At 43.8% G+C, this 21185-nt stretch overlaps 1 protein-coding gene across 1 annotated transcript in view; it reads right to left on the bottom strand.

Annotated features, from left to right (window-relative positions):
* Positions 1-21185, bottom strand: part of LOC107289552 — a 116209-nt gene that overhangs the window by 1943 nt on the left and 93081 nt on the right. Inside the window, exon 4 of the mRNA XM_015818326.2 lies at positions 12986-13337. Within this exon, the coding sequence (XP_015673812.2) occupies positions 12986-13337 (352 nt within the window). The remainder of the gene's footprint in view (positions 1-12985; positions 13338-21185) is intronic.

Below are 21185 nucleotides of genomic sequence, written 5' to 3'. Positions count from 1 at the left end.
TCTTGAGAAACAATTGCAACTTTAAAGCAAAAATCCTCATGTTTCTGTAATAAATTTTGTTGTCGTTGTAATAAGTCCTGCTGTTGTTGCATCACTTGATCAAATCTATTTTGCATTTTAACATCAAACGTTTGAAATATCTCAGTCATCTGTTTAATAGTTACGGACACCAAGTCCTGCAACTCTCTGCCAAAGGGCGAATTGGGAGCACACTGACTGGGTAAGCTGACACAGTTACTTTTCCATAATGAAAAGAATCACAGAATTTGTGAAAAAGCCACCGTAGTTGTTATGTCCTGGGCCTGTGATTAACAGAGCAGGTGCAGGAAGCTGCAGAGAGACCTGGGCAGACCATGTGGCTGCCCGGGCCAGACAGGCTGTCTCCAGCCTACTGCGCACGGGCAAAACGGGAAAAATACATTGCATTTATTGGCTGACGCTGTCCCTGCAAAAGAGTATAAAAGAGATCTGCGCCATCTTGTTGGTGGTTCCGTTGAGGTTCTGTTGAAGCTTAATAAAGTAACAACTGTTATTACTCCTGCCTCATCTCAATGCCTTACCAACGCACAGAACAGAACATTGGCAACGAAGGTGGGATCGTGCTGCAGAGAAAAGTAGACTGACTCACCACAGAAGCCGAAGGGCTGGGAAGTTCGGCGTTCCGACTTGTGCGACTCTGCCTGCCAGTATAAAAACGCTGGAGGAGAGTTCGGCAATATTCGTTCTGGAACCCCTTTGCAAGCTGGAGCAGCACAAGGCGTTGATGAGGCCACCAAGGAGGAGCGATGGTTAAGATTGGACGTCTGTCCGAATTTGATACAGCGCACCCTGAACGTTGGAGTTCATACATTGCCCGGGTAGAAAACTACTTTCAGGTAAACCAAGTTCGGGAGGACAGACTCAAAGCCACAACATTACTTTGTGTCTGTGGGCAAGAGACATTTGATATTGCTGAGAATCTGGTCGCCCCAGCACCATTGGAATCCATCGCTTATACTGAACTTAAGAAAATGTTAAGAGAGCATTTTGAACCAAAGCTTTCGGTGATTGCATGGGGTCATGCATTTGAGCAGCGGGACCAACATCCAGGAGAGTCTGCTGCGGACTTTATTGCTGCTCTACAGCAAGCTACAAGGCCCTGTGAATTCAAAGATTTAGAAGAATGGCTGAGTGATCGGCTAGTTTATGGCTTGAGGAGTCGAGAGCTGCAACAAAAGATTTTTGCGAAGGAAGACGTTTCCTTCCAAGATGCGCTAAGGGAGGAGCTGTTAAGGCCTTGCGGCTTTCCAAGAACCCTACAAGTTTGGGCTCCATCCATCAAGAGGTTGCTCGAGAGGTATCTGAACTGGATTCCGAAAATGAGGTCGACCTTCTGCAGCAGCCAGCAGAGAGAAGGCCCCAAGAGCGAGCTGACAAGGGGTCTGACAAGGCAGTTCTATTCCCTCGGTGTTTCGAATGTGGAGGATGCAACAAGCACTCCAACTGCCATTTTTGCTCTGCTACTTGCCAGGTGTGCGGCCAGCAAGGCCACATACCTGCCGTCTGTTTGGGTCACAAGAAAGACTGTCCATCAGAAGAGTTGCCTCGGAAAGGTATCAGGGTTCCCAGCCAAAATAGGGTGGGCTTCTGCACGTCCTGCAGGAGCGTTTTGAGAACAGGGGCTCACCGGCCATTAAAAAAGAAGCTGCATCTTGATGTCAAATTGCAGGGGGTCCACTTAACGATGGAGCTGGACACGGGTTCAGCTCTGTCAATCATTTCCCAGAAAATCCTCAAGCAGAGAGCGGCCAGAGAATTAAACTCAGGCTGTCAGATCTTATCTTAACTGACTTCCAGAATTCCCGAGTCAGTGTGAAAGGGGAGGCCACGCTCAGAGTGCAGCATAAGCATTTCGAGGGGTTTCTGGACATCTTCGTGGTTGAGGGTGACCACACGAGTCTAATTGGACTCGATTGGTTCAAGGCACTTGGGATTCAAGTGACTGGGCTACACAGCGTGCAAACGGCCGACCTTGCAGAAGTTTGCAAGGAGTTTGCTGATGTGTTCAGCCCAGAGCTAGGGTCATACAAGGGGCCTCCAATTGCTTTGCGGTTAAATCCCTCCATTGCACCGATTAGGATTAAGCCTCATCGGGTGCCTTTTGCGCTTAAGCAAAAGATTAATGCCGAGCTGGACAAACTGCTACAGCAAGGTATTTTGGAACCTGTGGATAGCAGTCCATGGGAAACACCCATAGTCACACCACTCAAAGCCAATGGGGAAGTCCGCATTTGTGCTGACTATAAATGCATGCTAAACAAAGTGTTACAGCAGCACTCTTATCCGGTGCCTGTGGTGAGCCACATTTTGGCCTCACTTAAAGGAGGCCGAGTTTTCACCAAACTCGATTTGGCTCAGGCCTATCAACAGCTACCGGTTGATGATGCAATGGCTGAGGCCCAGATGATCGTAATACACAGGGGAGCTTTCAAAGTCAGAAGACTGCAGTTCGGGGTTAACGTAGCCCCTGACATTTTTCAAAGCGTGATGGAGCGAACGCTCCGTAACATTCAGGGAGTTTGTCCTTACTTCAATGATGTCCTCATCACTGGGGAATCACTCGAAAACCTGGCTGAAAAGCTTCGGTCCGTGTTGCTGCATTTCCGCGAAGCGGGGCTGAAGCTCAAGCAGGAAAAATGCAAAATTGGAGTAACTTCCACTGAATTCCTGGGGTTTTGCATAGATGCCAAAGGCATCCATCCTGCTGAATCTAAGCTCAAAGTGATTCAGCAGGCCCCAAGTCCCAAGTCGAAGAGCGAGCTTCAAGCCTTCCTTGGGCTTCTAAATTTTTACTATTCCTTCCTCCCCCACAAAGCTGCAGTGGCAGAGCCGTTACACCGGCTCTTGGACAAACAGGCTCCATGGAAGTGGACACAAGTCCACGAAAGGAGTTTTGCTGAGGTCAAGGCATTGTTGTCTTCAAATGCTGTTCTCGCTCATTTCAATGAGCAGCTGCCGGTTTGTATAGCCTGCAATGCATTCCCTTATAGGATTGGGGCTGTCTTAAGTCACCTCAAGGCTGATGGAACACAAGTTCCTGTAGCATACTATTCAAGGACTCTGTCTTCTGCGGAGCGTAATTACGCACAGATAGACAGAGAAGCCTTGGCCATAGTGGCTGGCATAAAAAGGTCCCATGACTTTTTGTATGGTCGCCATTTCACGCTATTTACAGACCACAAGCCATTGCTGGGGTTGTTCACAATGAACAAGCAAACCCCACACATAATTTCTCCTAGAATGCTGAGGTGGTCAATTTTCCTTTCTGCGTATGACTACTCCCTGGTTCACAAACCAGGCAAAGAAATGGGCTATGCAGATGGCCTTAGTAGGTTGCCTCTACAGCTTGTAGAATCTGATCCTGCTCCAGCTAACAACATCCTGGCTATCCATGATTTGCCTGAGTCTCCCCTCAATGCAGGGGATGTGGCTGCAGAAACAGCCACTGATCACACGCTAACACATGTATTGAACTGGGTGCTGTCAGGATGGCCTGACACGTGTCCTGGCACTAATTTTCAGAGTTTCTAGAAAAGGAAGCATGAGCTATCCACCTTTAAGAGTTGTGTCCTGTGGGGTAGCAGGGTAGTGATCCCAACCTCATTGAGGACTAGAGTCTTGCAATCTCTGCATGAGGGACATCCGGGCATGGTCTGGATGAAGGCTCTTGCATGCAGCTATCTCTGGTGGCCTGGGCTTGATAAGGAGATTGAGACCCAGGTCCAGGGGTACCACGTTTGCCAACAGTCTAGGCCTGAAATGCCACAGTCTCCTGTATACAGGTGGGAGGACACACATGCTCCTTGGTCGAGGGTTCATATCAACTACACTGCCCCCTTTCAGGGGCAATTCTTTCTTATTGTTGTAGACAGTCACTCTAAATGGCTAGAGGTCATTCCAGTGTCCACTACGACTACTGCCAGGACCATCCAGGTGCTGAGAGGGATCTTTGTCTCTCATGGGCTGCCAGATGTCCTTGTCTCTGACAACAAGCCTCAATTCACCTCTTCGGAGTTCCAGGCTTTTCTGCAAGCCAACATGATTCGTCATGCTACTTCGGCACCCTTTCATCCGGCTTCCAACTGCCAAGCTGAGCGCATGGTGTGCACAACCAAATACACCTTGAAGAGGCTCACTCACAGGAGCTGGCACTACAGGTTAGCTGATTTTCAGCTTTGCCACCGCATCACACCTTGCACAGCTACAGGCAAAAGCCCAGCTGAACTCCGCTGGGGTCGCCGTCTCATTTCCAAACTGGACAGGTTGCACCCAGATCGGGTGGCTTCACAGGTGTCACAGCTGCAGGCACCTAGGAGACTACAGGTGGGCGATCCAGTTTGGACAAGGAACTATGGATGGGGACATCTCTGGGTGACAGCAGTGGTCTGCAAAGTCACTGGGCCACTGTCATACGAAGTGGCCTTGGAATATGGTCGCATGCTGCGTCAGCACATTGACCAGCTGCGATGGAGGCTACCTAGTTACCCTTCCGCTCCTGACTCTGCTCTCGGGGGGGAGGAGGACCACGATCATGATTGTGGATCTCAGTCTCTCTGCAAAAGCGGGGGTTTGCACTCTGCAAATAGGGGTTTTGCCAACGAGGCGGCTCCTGACTCTGGCACTCGGTCTATGGGATATTGCACACAACCGGCTTTTCATGCCACACCTACTGCAGGCCTTGTGCCTACAGGACAGTGCTCTCAACAGGGGTCTTTTGCAGACCTGGAGAATTCCACCCCACCAAGGAACTCTGGTCTGGGCTTACCAGAAAGAACCAGCCGAAGTCAGATGGACAAAGGGTTGGATCTACCGGACCAGGCCAGTCAGCAAGATGCGGGTTCGCCTGTATCAACTGGGCCTCAAAGTCCCGGTCTGCTGAGCCTGGCAGGCGAGCTTGCAGACCTCGCATTTGCAGCAGCTCCGAGACAGTCGGAGTGGGCCAGAGGCCCTCCAAAGTTCTTAAAAGATTATGTAAGATTCCTGTCTGTAAGAGGGCAGGCCTAGTATTTCTCTAGAAATAAGAACACGCTCAAAAGAATAACTTTGGAGTAGTTAAAAATAGTGGTGTCTGGTTTTTTTGAACTAAGAGGGGAGGGGTGTTATGTCCTGGGCCTGTGATTAACAGAGCAGGTGCAGGAAGCTGCAGAGAGACCCAGGCAGACCACGTGGCTGCCCGGGCCAGACAGGCTGTCTCTAGCCTATTGCGCACGTGCAAAGCGGGAAAAATACGTTGCATTTATTGGCTGATGCTGTCCCTGCAAAAGGGTATAAAAGAGATCCACGCCATCTTGTTGGTGGTTCTGTTGAGGTTCTGTTGAAGCTTAATAAAGTAACAACTGTTATTACTCCTGCCTCATCTCAATGCCTTACCAACGCACAGAACAGAACAATAGTCATTTACAATTTATAAGTCCTCGCTAGCTATTTCCCATATACAGTATGCTAGCCTTTCCTAAAGTCAAGAGTTCAAAACTATTTTTTACATATGGTTTTTATGATATTTATAGGCATTATGAGCAATTACTGCCCCAAATGGTTCTATCCTTGCCCTGTATCCACTCAGGTATATATAGTATAATGCAACCATGATTATTTTGATTTGATTTTCATCTCCCTCTTGTTTTATCTGGTAATCTTTTGTTCAAGGTTGCATTTCCTACTTGATGCACTGTCTTGAACAAAAGAATGCTATTGAGGATGAGGTCAGTACTGAACACTAAAGAGACTCCCACATAGCAATTAAGAGTCACTTCAGAGGATAGATACTACATGAACCAAGGTCTATTGTCATAAATTTCAGGATTGCAAAACTCTCCTTTATCCTTTTAAACTGAGATATAATACTTTCTTCTGCTAGCCTCAGAGATATAACTATTTTTGAAAATAGTTATGTGAGAGGGAAGTACTGCATACAGTTATGAATATAACAACCCTGATGGCTAATGTGGTATGTAACATAATGACAAAGATGCTGTGGGAAGTCACCCCCGCCGAGAAGGAAATATTTTGGGGGGATATTAAAAAGGACAGAATATTATATTTCCCCAAAGGATCTTAAAGGCAGAAAAGCAGGCCCAGCTTTTCTTAATAGCCCCAAGCAGAAAGTAGGCAGAGGCCAGGTCTGTAGAAATGCAGATTTAATAATCCTATTCAGAAAGGTTGGGCCCAGGAAGCTTGGAGCTGATGAAATTAGAAAGACAAAGACCCCTAAAATCTGCATTCCCCCACCCAAACTCTAAAAACATGACCTTTAGCACATAATAGGATTAACCCACCACCATCAGAATACCAAAGGGACATGCTCAAAAGCTCAGGTCAAAGTTCATGCCACAGGAACAGGAAACAACCTCAAACACAAAACCCCAAGAAGGTATAAAAACCCACCACTCCCAGCTACATGTGGTCAGCTTTCCCAGAGACACATTTCTCTCTGGCTCTGCTCTTTAATAAACTACAAGCTTCTTTCTAAAGCAGTCTCCATTTGGTTTATTCCCAGCTTGGACTGGACCCTGATGAAGATTTTTCTTTCAACAGTTCCATTGTGCAAGAAAAACCTAACTCTTCTTGCACAATTATCAAACCAGCCTCTTCTCTTAATGCAAGAAGTATTAATAGAAATGAGCATTTGTTAATCTGAAGCCTATAGAGCATGATGAGAAATAAACTCATGTAGCTGTGAAGAAATGAAGATTCTCCAGCAAAATGGGGGAACAACTTCCATTGAAAGTTGATTCCATTATCTGGTCAACAAATATTAGAGGGTTAAATGCACCAGTAAAACGTAGGAAGGTTTTTAATAAACTCCTTAAATTGAATATGGACATTATAGCTTTACAGGAAGTTCATATAAAATCTGGCCAGGAATTTCTATTAGAAAGACCTAAATTAGGTCGATTATATGTATTACTTGATCAAAAAAAAAAAGGGGTGTTGCTCTATATGTTAAACAGAAGATAACTTCGACACAAATATATAATGATAAAGAAGGTAGGGTTCTGATTGTTGATGTTAAGCTTAATAAAAAGAATATAATTTTTGTTGTAATATATGCTCCAAATGGCGCTCAAGTATCCTTTTTCAAAAAAATGATACAATAGGCTAAGACACGGGTCGGCAACCCGCGGCTCCGGAGCCGCATGCGGCTCTTTCAGCCATTTCCTGCGGCTCCCAGCCACGTGCAGTGCCCCCCCCAAAAAAGTAGGACTCAAAAAGTTGAACCAATCAATTCAAACTTCTCACGAAAGAAGTTTGAATTTGATTGGTTCAACTTCTTTGGTTTGTAGGACGCTGTTCGCCATGGGCTCAACATAGACGGGAGGGGGGGAAGACAGCTCCGGAGGGAGACAGCCCTGTAGCAAGAAGCCGGCGGTCCGAGCGGAGCGGCATTGAAGACCTACCGGTCAGCGTGGGAAGCTCCAGTGTTGCCGGTGAGCAAGGCTTGGCCTCCGCGGCCCAGTTCCGCACCCTGACAACCAGCTGGATTGGCTTTCACGGCTCCAGCCCGGGGATGCCAGCAGCATAGAAAGCGGTTTGGCGGCGCTGCCGTGGACGGGGTGTCCTTGCAGTGGACAACTTGGGCCCAGATATTTCCTGCGGCTCACAGCTCGGGACCGGAGACACCGGTGGTGCACGGCCCGGACTGTCTGTGTTGCCATGGGACCACCCCCCTGCGGTGCCAGCTAATGCGGCATGTTTCCAGCGGCGAAAAAGGGGCCTGAGCGGCGGCGGAACATGACGCTGGGCAGCACGAACTGAGCACGGTCTTGATAAGCAACAAGCCAAGGCCCCGCATCCCTCCTGCCGCCGCTTAGTTCGTGCTGCCCAGCGTCTTGCAATCGGTTGGAGAAAACAGGTGGATAGGATTGCAGCCAACGATAGTAGGACGTTAGAGCCGCCAACTCTGGTCTCCACCCGGGCGGGCAGGTGAGCGAAACCCTGAAAGCTTTTGTGTTCCTTTGCAAAGAGAAGATGCCGGTGGCGCATGGCCCGGGGGAGGGAAAGACAGTTCCGGGGGGAGGCAGCCATGCAGCCAGAAGCTGGCGGTCCCAGCGGAGCAGCACGGAAGACCTACTGGTTGGTGTGGGAGGCTCCAGCGTTGCCAGTGAGCAAGGCCTGGTGTCAGCAGCCCAGTTCCGCACCCCGATGACCAGCTGGACCAGCTTTCACTGCTTCTTTGCAAACAAACGCAAAAGGTTTCGGGGTTTTGCTCGCCACTTAGTTCGTGCTGCCCAGCGTCTGCCTGCCTGCCTGCCTGCCTGCTTGCAGGCCTCCGTGCTCCTTCCCCGAAGCATGCAATTGCTCAGAGCCCGTCCCAAAAGGTGCTGCTTCCCTGGCAGGAGCCGAGTTTGCAAGCCTCGTTGGCAAGCCGGGAAAACCGAAGGTCCGGAGGGTTCCCTCCTTCTGCGGAGCTGCAGTGCCTTGCTGTGGGCTGAGGGGGGAGGGGTGGGGGTATCCGGAGCCTAAAAAGTCCTCCAGGACAGGCTCGGGGCCGGCCCTCTTTCCCCAGGTGCAGGAGAAGGGGAGGCGCAGGCTCTCCACCTGGGCGGGCAGGCGAGCAAAACCCCGAAACCTTTTGTGTTTGTTTGCAAAGAAGCAATGAAGCCGGTCCAGCTGGTTGTCGGGGTGCAGAACTGGCCTGTGGACACCTGCCCACCCGGGTGGAGAGCCTGCGCCTCCACTTCTCCTGCGGCCGGGGAAAGAGGGCCGGGCCTGAGCCTGTCCTGGAGGACTTTTTAGGCCCCGGATACCCCCCACCCCCTTCCCCCTCAGCCCACGGCCAGGCACTGCAGCTCCGCAGCAGGAGGAAACCCTCCGGACCTTTGGTTTTCCCGGCTTGCCAACGAGGCTTGCAAACTCGGCTCCTGCCAGGGAAGCAGCACCTTTTGGGATGGGCTCTGAGCAATTGCATGCTTCGGGGAAGGAGCAGGGAGGTCTGCAAGCAGGCAGGCAGGCAGGCAGACGCTGGGCAGCACAAATTAAGCGGCAAGCAAAACCCTGAAACTTTTTGCGTTTGTTTGCAAAGAAACAGTGAAAACCGGTCCAGCTGGTCATCGGGGCGCAATGATTGTCCTTTTGAAAATAGCGGCAACCCATTTTCCAATAATCATTCAGGCATGTAATTTATAATTCATTCTTATACAAAATATACTTAAAGCGCAAATAGGGCCTAACATTAATTTTCAATTTTCAAACTGCTAGGTAACTATTTTTACTATATGGATATTGGCTGTTGCATCACTAAAAATTGCTGGAATGAGAAAATCAGCAGTATCTTCCTTGCTGTTCTAAAGTTCTTTTTCCATATCTCATTGTCCCTTATGCATCTGCAATGAAAGATAGGAATAGAATAACCAGAACAAAGAAGTCAACACCTGTTAAGTCCTTGTCTTAGTGGTGAAAGAAAGGCAAACATACTGTCAGCAACAAGTTCTTTATTCTCCTTCTGATTGCTCCGTCACAACTCAGAGGCTCGCAGGCCTCTCTCCTCCTTTTCAATGGCCAGGTTTACCGGGTAAAAAAGATACAAGGAAATGGCGCGCTTTGCACCTCGCGCATGTGCGCAGGCTGGCGCCGCTATGTCTGGTCCCGGGCAGCTTTGCAACAGCCCGTTACCATGACAACGTCCCGAGCCTGCTACTGCAGGCTCAGGACACAACACCCCTTCACCCCCGGATGAAACTGCCCCAACATACATACATATACATATAACTGCGACCTTCTAGAGGGAACGTGGTACTTCATTCATCCATAGGTATGAACTGTGGAGGTATTACCTGATAACACCTTTATGGTATCGTGCTATCATTTTGGAATAACTACCAACACCCCCATTACTAGAAGGTTGACAACAACCTTACAAACTCCTCCAGATACTGTGGAGGTCGTTTGCTTCATTGCGACCTCCTCGGACCCTGGGAACACCCTGGACTTCCCTGTGCACTTGATGTAGCGGGGCTGCCCCCTCTTGGTTGCCCTGGTGGTCCTGATGACCTGGCTCCTGTCACCTGGTCTGTTCGCTTGCCCACCGGGCTATGCAGACCAGGGCTTTGCTCCCTCGCATTCCTGTATGATCTGCCTACTTCTAGGCTACCTGAATCCTTAGAACCCCACCCCCCATCTGGCGGGTCTGTGGTGTTCTCCGAGTCCACAATGGACCAATCTTGGGAACACAGTTCCTCACTCCCAAGCCCTGTAACAGGGTTATCTGGGGTCTCTGCGGTGCCCCAATACCCAATTGCCCCTTGATCTGTACCTGAAGTGCCAGAGTCAGGATTTGCCTCTCTGACTACTCCCCTTTGGACTGATTTCCTTCTGGAAGCAATTGCAGCAGTTGGCCAGTTCCCTTGACTACATGCCAGTTCTTTTGTATTGTTTGTGTTATGTGGATGCTCCCTGTTATTCTCCCTGTCTGGAGTGCTGTATTGGTCTTGTGAACTGTGTGGATACCCCCTGAGTGACTCCCTGGCTGGAGTATGCAATGGTTGGTGCGATGTTCCTTGTTCCCATGAATCTCTGTTGGGCACACTTGCGGAACCCTGAGGCAAGCCTTCCCTTTGCTCCTGTTGATCCCCCTCCCCCCCCAGAGAAAACCCAGGAGTAGAAGAGGAAGAGTCCAGTCTTGTACGCAGCTGGTCAATATGCCGCCGAAGAACGCGGCCGTCTTTCAAGGAAACCTCGTAAGACAATGGCCCAGTGACCTTGCAGACCACAGCAGGAATCCACAGATGACCGGGACCGTAGTTCCGGGTCCAAACCGGAGCGCCCACTTGCAAACACCGTGGCGCCCTAGGCTGGGAAACCAGAGGTGCCAACCTGTCAGGATGCAACCTGTCAAGTTTAGTTATCAGTCTGCGACCCCAGCAGAGTTCTGCAGGGCTTTTTCCAGTGGAGACAGAAGGTGTGGTGCGGTGTGCAAGAAGAAAATCTGCCAACCTGTGATGCCAGTCCCTGTAAGTCAGTTTCTTGAAGGCGTCCTTGGTGACGCACACCATCCTCTCAGCCATACCGTTGGTGGAAGGGTGGAAGGGGGGCAATGTCGCATGCCGGATCATGTTGGCCTGTAGGAAAGCCTGGAACTCCGCAGACGTGAACTGTGGGCCGTTGTCTGAAACTAAAACATCTGGCAGGCCGTGAGCAGCAAAAATGCCGCGCAACACCTGGATGGTCCTGGCAGTAGTAGTGGAGGAGACAGGAACAACTTCCAGCCACAATCTTACTGATAGGTGTTCCTGGTTCTTCTTAACGGGGACTTTCCCGGGTCGTATCAGGTGTACATGAGCCCTGGTTCCGTCTACACAAAGGAGGGTGGACACATGTCCCCGGACTCCGTAGAGGCCGGCACTTGCGACCGTGTTCACTGTGGGTACGTGTACCCGGAGATATAGGAACAGATCGGGACCGGTGGTATAATGGCTGCACACGAGCGCCTTCATCCGGACAATGCCAGGATGGCCCTCATGGAGGGAAATCAAGATTCTAGATCTCAATGAGGTAGGAATAACCACCCTGCTGCCCCAAAGCAGGCAACTCTTAAAGGTGGATAACTCATGCCTCTTGAGCCAGAAGCTTTGGAACTCAGTACCAGGGCTTCTGTCAGGCCATCCAGACAGAACCCAGGAAAGCACACGAGTAAGTGTGACATCAGTGGCTGTTTCAGACACAAATAAAATATTAAATAAGAGAAATATCATCTCCATATCTATCTCTATCTCTATCATCTCTACCTATATATCTGTATCTGTATTTGTCTATGTCTATGCAGTGGTGGGATTCAAATATGTGAACAACCGGTTCTCTGTGTGGATGCCGCTTCTGGAAGTCTATTCTGGGCCTGGGCAACAAACAATTAGCTACTGGTTCTGCCGAAGTGGTACGAACCGGCTGAATCCCACCACTGTGTCTATGCCTATCTCTGTCTGCTCTGCCTCTCTCTCTCTCTCTCTCTCTCTCTCTCTCTCTCTCTCTCTCTCTCTCTATCTATCTATCTATCTATCTATCTATCTATCTATCTATCTATCTCTCATCTACATTAGTGTGCATAAGAGAAAAACATTAATAATGGAGTCAGAAATAAGCAAGAACACAGTAACTAAAATAAATACAAATAAAATACTATTATAAGATGCCCCCAATCCCAGCATATCATACAAATGGTAGCACAGAACTGGGTGATTTGTGAGGTTATTTTTTACGTTCTAGCCTGAGACTAATAGCATAAATAGAAATTGCACTCCCTACCTGGAAATTTCTTCAAAACAAGAGACAACTTCTATTCTGCTAGGTACTGCAACGTCCACTATTCAGACATTTTTGTCTATCTTGTCAACAATTGTTACGTCTGGGGTTTTATGTGGCAGGTGCTTGTCTGCTTGAATTCTGAAGTCCCAGAGTACTTTAGCTTCTTCCTGTTCTTCTCAACAATATTAGTTGTAGCTTTGAAGAACGCACTAAGTGCAAGTTGACAAATATAGAATTGTTTTCAGAAATGAAGGGAGAATCAGATAATTTGGCAGGAAGGAAGAGGATCAGTGATTAATGTATCTGCATTTTCATTCATTTTCCATATTAGTATCGGGGGGAGGGGGGAGAAACCCAGGATAGCACTATGAGAAATACATGTCCATTGGACATGTAATGAAGACCTAACCTACAGCATCCCAAATGGGTGAGAATCAAGGATAAGAAGCATAATATGGTAAAACTATATATCCATTCTTTGTTCCAGTCTTGTGCCCTGAAGACAGGACATAGCCTTCACCAAAATGATGTCATCCCAATGTGTTTGATGGTTGTCTATGCTGTCTGGAATAGTTCAGAAACTCAATAGAACTGAAGAAACTATTCTGAGTATCTGGATACAGCATAGTTTTCGTGTTAAGCTATCCTCAGTTTGGAGTTGTGTAATTCTGATGGTGTGTATGTGTGTAATAAATCAAACATGGCATACCTGCTTTCTAACCTGAATAGTTCCTTCCACTGGTAGACTGTAAGCACTCCGAATCAGTTTTTTTGCGATGAAATAATAATATACTGAAATAACAGATAGCGGGATTACATAAAAGATGAAAAAAGAAGCCATGGATTGAATTTTTGGATGCAGTTCATTGGTATGTGGGTAAGGTGTGCAACTAATAAATGTTTTATTAGTGCCCTTGTCATAGAAATGACGCAAGTCTGAAAACACAGCCTCTGGAATGGCAAGCAGCATGGAGAAAATCCAGATTGTAGTGGCTTTCAAACAAATCTTCAGCAGGGCATGTGAAGCTTGGATGTCCATTGGTCTCACTATGGCTTTATACCTAAAGACAAGAGAAAGAGTTCTGTTACTGACCATATCAGAGGATTTTTACTAGGACAGAATCATATTGAATAGTGCTTTTTTTAAATAAAATGAGTACAATTTTTTGGGGGGGCAAGATGGTTCCTTACAATATTAAAGCAGGATTGCACCTTCTGCTGCATTTCTCCACCCTAGACTTTGAATCTACAGTATATTGAATTGTAGTATCTCTTTTGTTGAACATGAATGATGGCCATTCATTTACACAGACACTAAATCTCCTATGGAAACTCTGCAGAAGTCAAACTAGAGATGAGGATAGGATCCTAAAAATAATTAATGGGCAGATTTTTCAAAAACTAAATTGCAGGAAACTCTTGAGCTGCAAATATGAACAGGAAGAGTTAATCCTTTCTTTTGCCATAATTAATCTCCATTGAAAGGAAAGCATCTACTCTTGTCAGTGGCACATGTTTTTCTGTCTGCATATAATAGTTTAGATGTTTGCAATAGTGGCAAATATCTGTATCTCAGGTAGGATAAGGGTGAAGGTTCGTTCTCCAAGCTTATGGGTTGGTTTCTGAATGTTTCATTACTAGGCTAGGTAACATCTTCAGCAGAGTTTAGGGGATGTCAGTGTTCTTCTGTTTATAAGAGCTTCTGCTGTAGGTGTGTCAAGTGAGGGTCCGGTATGAGTCATTAGTGAGTCTTGTGATGGCTGTTGTGATGGGGAGGTTACATCAGTCAGGGTCATTGGGAGTGAACGGCTGGTGGGAGGGGGGGCTTGCATGGGTTGGTTGAGGGTCAGTGCTGTCTCTGGTTGGCTGTGTGGTTGATTTGGATTCTTTTTTTATTAAATTTTATTAGATTTTTATAAGGGTAAGAAAGGGATAGTTTTGGTATGGGTATTGGGTAGGGTTGAGGGATAGGGTTTGGATATGTACAGTAATGGGGTTGCCCCCAACAATCATTCAACGCTTTAGCAAGCTGACCATCATCCGGGTACAGATATTAAATAACAGTAATTAATCTAATATTAAACAAATATAATCACTAAAAATAGCAATAATCATGAGAATAATAATTAATCAGTAAATATCATTCAGCCTATTAAATTTCACATTTCTTTCTCACTAGATCGTATTGTTAACCATTGATAAAATTTTTCTCATGTTTTAAAATAAACTGAGTCTTCTTTCTCTTTAATCTCTAACGTTAGTCTATCCATTTCTGCACATTCTAATATTTTCGTAATTATAATTTGGTCAGATGGTAAATTTTCATTTTTCCAAAATTGGGCAAATGCTATTCTCATGGCTGTCAATACATGTAATATTAAATATTCATTTTCTTTTACATAATTAAGTCCAAATATTCCTACCAAGAACAGTTCTGGTTTAAATTCTATTTGTATTTTGGTCATCTTTTTCAGCCATATATGAATCTTAAACCAAAATTTCTTTGCATAGGGGCATACCCACCAGACATGATAGTAAGTGCCTGGTTTTTGTTTACATTTCCAGCAATTATTCGATACATTTTTAAACATTTTCGCTAATCTAACTGGTGTCATATGCCATCTATAAAACATTTTATATAAATTTTCTTTGTATGAAACTGCTTTAGTAAGTTTAATATTTCTGTCCCAAAGCTTTTGCCAATCTTCTAAATCTATAGAATATCCAAAAAAGTTTGCCCATACTATCATTGTTTCTTTTACTTGTTCTTCTTCCATCTTCCAATTCAAAAGAAATTTATAAAGTTTCTTAATCAAGTTTTCATCTGTTTTCAAAAGTATTTTATCAAGTTGTATCTGTTCTTTGTAAAATCCCATTGATTTTACATCTTTTTCATTCCGGTGACGCTGCTGAGCCTAGACCCAGGGAAACGACTCTCCATTCCCTGGGTCCGATATTCTTCTGCTGGTGGGTCTGTTTAGGCCGAACGCCACCTTGGAGAGGTGGCCACTGAAGGGTGAATCTTTGAGGAATGCTGGCCAGCGGTAGCTGACCCGCTGAAGTCAAAGCAGCCTCTGGAATCAATGGAAGAAAGGTGGACCACATTTATGCGATCCACCGTTAACACCTGATCATTGGAGACAAAAAAACAGCTGAGTTTGATAGCAAGCAGCCGAGCCGGGTGAGAATATGTTCTTCTTTTATCTGGAAGGTGGATTTTATCTGAAATAGCCTGTCTTTAACCAGAGCCTGAAGCCTGAAGGGAGGAGTTTTTTCTTTTTCCCCCTCCTGCACAAGCAGCGGTTTAAGCTACACCGCACTACAAAGGAAAAAACTAATTTGGACTACATTAAAGTTTTTTTTTCACGCATTAATGAAACTTGGGAAGCTTACTTTCTTTTTTTTAAAAAATATTTTTACTGGGGAAAGCCATTTTAGTTATATTCCCTCACTAAAACCTCAGAAACTTTTTCTCCACTTTTAACAGTTTTTTTTCTTCTTCCTGTTTAAACGCCTGGGAAAGATACATTGTTTCTCCTGTGGCTACACTGAAAGTTTTTCTCCCCCTTTGTTCTTCAGCAGCTGTTGTTTATTCAGTCTGGGAACTTGGCTCAATGCCCAGACAGTTGGCTGAATGCCTAGACATTCCTATCTGACTTTGACTTACTTAAAGAGACTTTTTCTCTCTCTTTGATTTGTTCTCTTTTGCTTGGCTCTGGATGTACAATATAGATTTACCCCAAGAAGAATTGAATATTAAGGAATTCTGGTTTTTTTTTTGCTCTCTTCCCTGTTCCTGAATAGAATTTTCTGGACCATAAATTGGATATCCTCCTTTACAGTTTGTTTTTCTTTTCTTTTTTTGTTCACCGCCACTTTTTCACTTTTTCCTTATTTTCTTTTTTTTAATTATTATTATTATTTCTCCTTTTTCTGTTTGGACTCTCCCTTGTTTTTTGGATATTTTTTTGTGGGAGTCTCTTCTCCCTCTTCTTAGCTTTTTTTTAATTACTAACTCAGTTTTTCCCCTTGCTGGTTTGCCCCCTTTTGGGGGATGTTTTTGGGGTTCCCTTTTACCCCCTACTGGAATTACTTTTTTCCTTTTGAACCACATCTGGTTCCCTCTCCTAGAAATAAGAGTGTCTTGGATTATAATTGGCCATCAGGCCACCTGGTGGATTATGATATAACACAACAATTGGAAGATGAGTACTTCAAATTTGGCTAAAGGGGGGAGAAAGGGTGCCTCTGCCCCTGCTTCGACCTCAGCAAGCCCAGTTCCTCAAAAATCAATTACTACATTCTTACAAGAAAAAGTGGAATCTCAACAAAAGGATACCCAGGCGATACTACAAGCAATTGCAGCTCAGACGGTATTTTCGACTAAAAACATTGAAGACCTGAAAAAGGACATGGATAAAAATTATGAAGACCTGAAAAATGATCTCATTAAAATGAATAAAAAAATGGAAACCTTTCAACAGGCGATTACAGATAATCAACAAAGAATTCAAAAAATAGAAGATAAGTCAGTAGAAGTTGATCAGAAATTAGAATTCTTGCAAGATGAGAATCAGAGATTGGCGCAATCTAATGCGGAATTGGAAGACATTTGGCCATGGTGGAGATGGAAAGAGCATCATATTTTTTAAGTTTTCAAAATGTAATAGAAGAGAAGGATGAGAATTTGTTAGACTTGATGAGTGAGTTACTTGCAGAGCTACTTGGAATGGAAAAGACCCAAATGAATCGAGAAATAGACCAGGTCTTTAGAGTTAACTTAAGCTATGCTAGAAGAAACAGAGTTCCCAGGGAAGTCCATGTAAGATTTCTCAAAAGATCTACATGAGATGCGATTCTGAGAGCAATAAGAGATCATCCACTGAAATACAAAGAAAAAGAGCTAGTAGTTCTTAAGCAAATTCCTAGAAGAATAAGAGAAGCCTAAAGAGAATACCAATTCCTAACAAGGAAACTGTTTGATAAAGGAGTGAACTTCAGATGGTTGGTCCCAGAAGGATTATTAATCTTCTGGGACTCGAAAAGATATAGATTGGATACTCCACTTAAAGCAGCGGAATTTTTTAACAACCATAGAGCTTTTCTGGAAAAAGGCGACTCTGAATCCAAGAAACAAGAGGAAATGACTGTTGCAGGAGTGTCTAAACAAGCCAAGGAGGAAGAACCCAAAAAGACCCAATCAGAGGAAGACGCAGGACCGAAAGACCAGGGGCAGATAAGCTCTCCTAGAAAACTGAGGTCTAGATATAACTGAAACCATGGAGGAGGTTGGAATTCTTTCAATAAATATAAATGGTCTGAACTCTCCCTCAAAAAGGAGAAAAACCTTTACTAGGCTACAAAAATTGAAAATGGACATAATTTGCCTCCAAGAGACACATATTAAGAGACAACATTTTAGACTTTTAGAACAACCGAAAATGGGTAAACTTTACTTCTCCTTGGCACTTCAAAAGAAAAGAGGTATAGCTTTTTATATAAAAGAAAAGATGAATCCAAAACAAGTTTATGCTGATGAAGAGGGGAGAATACTAATGGTGGAAATTATGTCAAATCAAAAATAAATATTGATGGTTGCAATATACGCACCCAACGAGAAGCAAGATCAGTTTTACCAGCAACTACATAATAAACTAGTGGACTTAAACCACCAAAACCTTTGTATATTGGGAGATTTTAACGGAGATTTTAATAGCTGATGCAACACGGGACTATAAAAGCTACAAAAAAGGGAAAAAAGGGGGAAATACCCTACCTAAGGCCTTTTTAAAAATGAAAGATGAACTGCTTATACAAGATATATGGAGAGAGATGAACCCAGAAAGACCACAATATACATTCTATTCAAATAGGCATAAATCCTGGTCAAGAATAGACATGATATGGACATCTTATGATTTGAAGTCTATAATACAAGAGGTTGAAATAGAACCTAATATTTGGGCAGACCACAATCCAATTAAAATGTCCTGGAAAGGAACCAGGAAAAAACTAAGATGGTCGCTGAATAAATCTATATTGAAAGAAAAAGAATTCCTACAATTAGCAACAAAAGAAATGGAATTTTTCTTTAAAATAAATAAGAAAGAAACCTCTCTCCAAAATGTGTGGGATATGGCTAAAGCATACTTTAGAGGTTTGGCCATAATGTATGTTTCTAAAAAGAACAAAGAAAAGAAACAACTACAGCTCCAGTTGAAAGAAGAACTTAGTAAATTGGAATCTGATTTGCAAGTTGATCCACAAAAGAAGATTTGAAGACACAAATGGAATTAATAAAACATAAATTAAACTTAACTGAGATGGATATAATTTATTTATTTATTTATTTATTTATTTATTTGATTTATATACCGCCCTTCTCCCGAAGGACTCAGGGCGGTGCACAGCATATTAAAAACAAGTAACAATAAAATACCAAAATAAAATTAATAAATACCAAAATAAAAACCCCTCTAAGACCAAATTAAAAGCCAAATATTAGTAGCTGTGTCGTAATTAAAATTGCACAACAGATCAAACGATCTAAACAGAACTTTTTTGAAAATGCCAACAAACCGGGAAGATGGCTGGCATATAGATTGAAGAAAGAAAGAGAAAAAAAGAATGATAAGTAAGCTACAAGATTCAAAAGGCAAGGTACATTTCCACAGTGACATAATGAAAAAAATTACCAAGGCTTGCTACGAGATACTTTACAAGGCAGAGGTGGTTTTTAAAGAGGCAATACAGGACTACTTAAAAGGAGCCGACCTTCCAAAAGTTCCAGAGAATATGCAACATATACTAAACGAGAAACTAACAATGATGGAGATTACAGAGACAATAAAAAGGCAGACGAAAGATAAGACTCCGGGGCCTGATGGACTTCCTGCAGAATTTTATGTAGCGCTACAAGATACAATAAGTCCAATTTTGAAGGAACTGTATAATGAAACTTTCTCAGAGACAAAAATACCTAATTCGTGGACTGAAGCCAACATTACCTTGATACCTAAAGAAGATACTGACCCCACACAAATAAAAAACTATAGGCCAATATCGTTACTAAATGTGGATTATAAAATCTTTGCTTCAATAATGGCAGAAAGAATGAAGAAATTCCTGATTGAATTTATCCATACAGATCAAAATGGCTTTTTGCCTAAAAGACAGATAAAGAATAACTTAAGGATTATCTTAAATGTTTTGGAATATTATGAAAACCATCCAAGGAAACAGATGGCACTGATATTTCTTGATGCACAAAAAGCGTTTGACAACTTAAATTGGCAATTTATGTTTCAACAGCTGATGGAAATGGACTTTGGCAAAAACTTCACAAATGCAATTCAAGCAATTTATAATAAACAAACAGCAAGGATATTGTTAAATGGAGACTATACAGAAAGTTTTGACATTAAAAAAGGCACAGGACAGGGGTGCCCACTATCTCCTCTGTTGTTTATTCTTACACTAGAAACATTAGGCAGGATACAGAAATCAAAGGGCTGGAAATGAAAGAACAGAAGTACAAATTACAGGCATTTGTAGATGATTTGGTTTTTATTTTGGAGGAGCCATTAGAAACAGCTACTAAATTTCTACAGAAAATAGAAAAATTTGGAGAAGTGGCTTGCCTGAAAATAAATAGGGAAAAGACTAAGGTATTAACAAAAAACTTAACAAACAGAAAATCCAATTTGTAAAAAAGACAAATCTTCAAATAGCTAAAAAAGTTAAATACTTAAGCATCCATTTAACATCAAAATATACAACACTAAAAGAAGTTAATTATGAAAGACTATTGAAACAAATAAAAGTAGACTTGGAAAAGTGGAAAAATCTTCAATTGTCATTGTTAGGAAGAATAGCGACAGTGAAGATGAATATCTTACTGAAACTACTCTTTCTATTTCAAACAGCTCCTGTAAAACTGGGCAAGAAATTCTTTGATAATGCAACAATATTGAGATGTATATGGCAAGGGAAGAAAGCACGAATTAAAACTAAAATGTTACAAGAATCTAAAGATAGTGAGGGTTTTGGACTTCCAGATTGGAGACTTTATTACCGAGCAGCTATCCTGCTTTGGCTCAAAGAATGGATTACATTGAGAAATAAAAGACTTCTTTATCTAGAGGGATATGACCTACAATCGGGTTGGCATGCTTTTCTGTGGTACGGGAAAAACAAAGTACATAAAAACTTTCAAAACCACGCTATAAGGAATGTACTGCTTATAGAGTGGGAGAGAATTAAACATAAAATTTATACTAAAATACCTGAGTGGCTTTCAATAATGGAAGCGTTTGCTTACCCAAATTTAATTAATTATAATAAACTTTTTACTTATAAAGACATTTTGGACAAGGACGGAAAACTTAAAGACAGGCAAGTTCTTCAACAACAAGGCATTGACTTAACATGGTAGTCGTATTTGCAAATTCAAACAAGGTTGATTTGGATTCTGAGGGGTTTTTAGGCTAGTTGTAGGTCAATGTGTCTGTTGATGGAATTGCTTGTGGAGTGCCAGGCTTCGATGAACTCACGAGCACGGTGGGTGATTTTTGTGTTGCTCCACTGAACTGGTGCTGTTTCACGTTGGTGTGGGTAGAAATTAAGGATTTGGGATCGTGGCTTCCAGTTTTGTGCAGTAGCTCAGCAGCCGATGGATTGTGGGGCTCCGCACTCTACAGATGATTTCTGCCTGGTAGGGGACCCTAAATGGGCCTGAAGTCAACCCCATAGAGGCAATAAAAAAGGAGGGAAGTTCCGCTGAGTGTGGAGAGACAGCGGTTGATCCGATCGATCTGGGAAAAGCCTTCCAGAAACTAGCAGGAAAAAGGCTAGCTTAACTTCAGAGTCTAGCCCAAGCTACAAGCAGCCAAAGCCCAAAAGCACTATTT

The sequence above is a fragment of the Protobothrops mucrosquamatus genome, unplaced genomic scaffold (assembly GCF_001527695.2).
Source record: "Protobothrops mucrosquamatus isolate PMUCROS unplaced genomic scaffold, P.Mucros_1.0 scaffold718, whole genome shotgun sequence".
Lineage (NCBI taxonomy): Eukaryota > Metazoa > Chordata > Lepidosauria > Squamata > Viperidae > Protobothrops > Protobothrops mucrosquamatus.
The sequence above is the reverse complement of the archived record's forward strand: the minus strand, read 5'-3'. Positions and strand labels throughout refer to the sequence as shown.